Source organism: Labrus bergylta, chromosome 1 (genome assembly GCF_963930695.1).
Source record: "Labrus bergylta chromosome 1, fLabBer1.1, whole genome shotgun sequence".
NCBI lineage: Eukaryota > Metazoa > Chordata > Actinopteri > Labriformes > Labridae > Labrus > Labrus bergylta.
Window position 1 is genome coordinate 37,190,164 of NC_089195.1, and position 2,158 is coordinate 37,192,321.

At 42.5% G+C, this 2,158-nt stretch overlaps 1 protein-coding gene across 2 annotated transcripts in view; it reads right to left on the reverse strand.

Moving 5' to 3' along the window:
- Positions 1-2,158, reverse strand: part of si:ch73-362m14.4 (actin-binding protein WASF3) — a 12,355-nt gene that overhangs the window by 7,230 nt on the left and 2,967 nt on the right. For both annotated transcript variants that reach the window (XM_065960767.1, XM_065960765.1), the window contains exons 2-3: positions 1,793-1,932; positions 745-879 (exon numbers count right to left, since the gene is read on the reverse strand). In XM_065960767.1, the coding sequence (XP_065816839.1) occupies positions 745-879; positions 1,793-1,925 (268 nt within the window). In that variant the 5' untranslated portion in view covers positions 1,926-1,932. The remainder of the gene's footprint in view (positions 1-744; positions 880-1,792; positions 1,933-2,158) is intronic.

Here is a 2,158-nt window from a genome sequence, read left to right on the forward strand (position 1 = left end):
ACAACAAACACACACCTGTTACTACACACAACACAACACACACACCTGTTACTACACACTACACAACACACACACACACCTGTTACTACACACTACACAACACACACACCTGTTACTACACACTACACAACACACACACCTGTTACTACACACTACACAACACACACACACCTGTTACTACACACTACACAACAAACACACACACACCTGTTACTACACACTACACAACACACACACACCTGTTACTACACACTACACAACACACACATCTGTTACTACACACTACACAACAAACACACACACACCTGTTACTACACACAACACAACAAACACACACCTGTTACTACACACTACACAACACACACACACACCTGTTACTACACACTACACAACACACACACCTGTTACTACACACTACACAACACACACACCTGTTACTACACACTACACAACAAACACACACCTGTTACTACACACTACACAACACACACCTGTTACTACACACAACACACACACACACCTGTTACTACACACTACACAACACACACACCTGTTACTACACACAACACACACACACACACACACACACCTGTTACTACACACTACACAACACACACACCTGTTACTACACACAGGGAGTGCATTTTAAGAGTGTTTATTTGTTTTCATTTGATCATGTTAGTGTTAAGTTTGTGTGATGTTTTCATGTGTTGTTGTTGTTGTTGTTGTTGTTGTTGTCCTCACCTTCCTCCACGGTGGAGTCCAGCTGTGTCACCTTCACAGCCAGCAGGTCCACTCTCTCCTGCAGACTGCTCATCCTCAGGTAGAAACAGTTCGCCTCCGTGAACAGCTCGCCAAAGATGTCCTCTGCATGACGACCTACACGCCGACAACACACGGTAACAACATGTCAACAATAACAAACGGTAACAACATGTCAACAACAACAAACGGTAACAACATGTCAACAACAACACACAGTAACAACATTTTTATAACAACACACAGCAAAAACATGTCAACAACAACACACAGTAACAACATGTTTATAACAACACACAGTAACAACATGTAAACAACAACAAACGGTAACAACATGTCCACAACAACTCACAGTAACAACATGTTTATAACAACACACAGTAACAACATGTCAACAATAACAAACGGTAACAACATGTCAACAACAACACAAAGTAACAACATGTTTATAACAACACACGGCAACAACATGTTTATAACAACAACACACGGTAACAACATGTCAACAATAACAAACATAACAACATGTCAACAATAACAAACGGTAACAACATGTTTATAACAACAACACACGGTAACAACATGTCAACAATAACAAACATAACAACATGTCAACAACAACACACAGTAACAACATGTTTATAACAACACACGGTAACAACATGTCAACAATAACAAACATAACAACATGTCAACAACAACACACAGTAACAACATGTTTATAACAACACACGGTGACAACATGTCAACAACAACAAACGGTAACAACATGTCAACAACAACACACGGTAACAACATGTTTATAACAACAACACACGGTGACAACATGTCAACAACAACACACGGTAACACCATGACAACAACAACACACGGTAACAACATGTTTATAACAACTCACAGTAACAACATGTCAACAAGAACACACAGTAACACCATGTCAACAACTACAAATGGTAACAACATGTCAAAATGTGTGTGTGTGTGTGTGTGTGTGTGTGTGTGTGTGTGTACAGGTCACTTAGTCACTCACTTAGTCCTCCCAGCTGTTTGATGACAGCAGCCAGCGTGCTGTTCGTCACGCACTCCAGCTCACTGGCGACCCCATCAGGCAGAGCGCCGCGGCACAGGTACCTGGGCTCAATGAGCCGCTTCACCAGTGGCATGACTCACCTGAGAGAGAGAGAGAGGGGGGAGAGAGAGACAGAGAGAGACAGAGAGAGAGAGAGACAGAGAGAGAGAGACAGAGAGAGAGACAGAGAGAGCGAGAGAGAGAGAGAGACAGAGAGAGAGACAGAGAGAGAGAGAGAGAGAGAGAGAGAGAGAGAGACAGAGAGAGAGAGAGACAGAGAGAGAGAGAGAGAGAGAGAGAGACAGAGAGAGACAGAGAGAGAGAGCG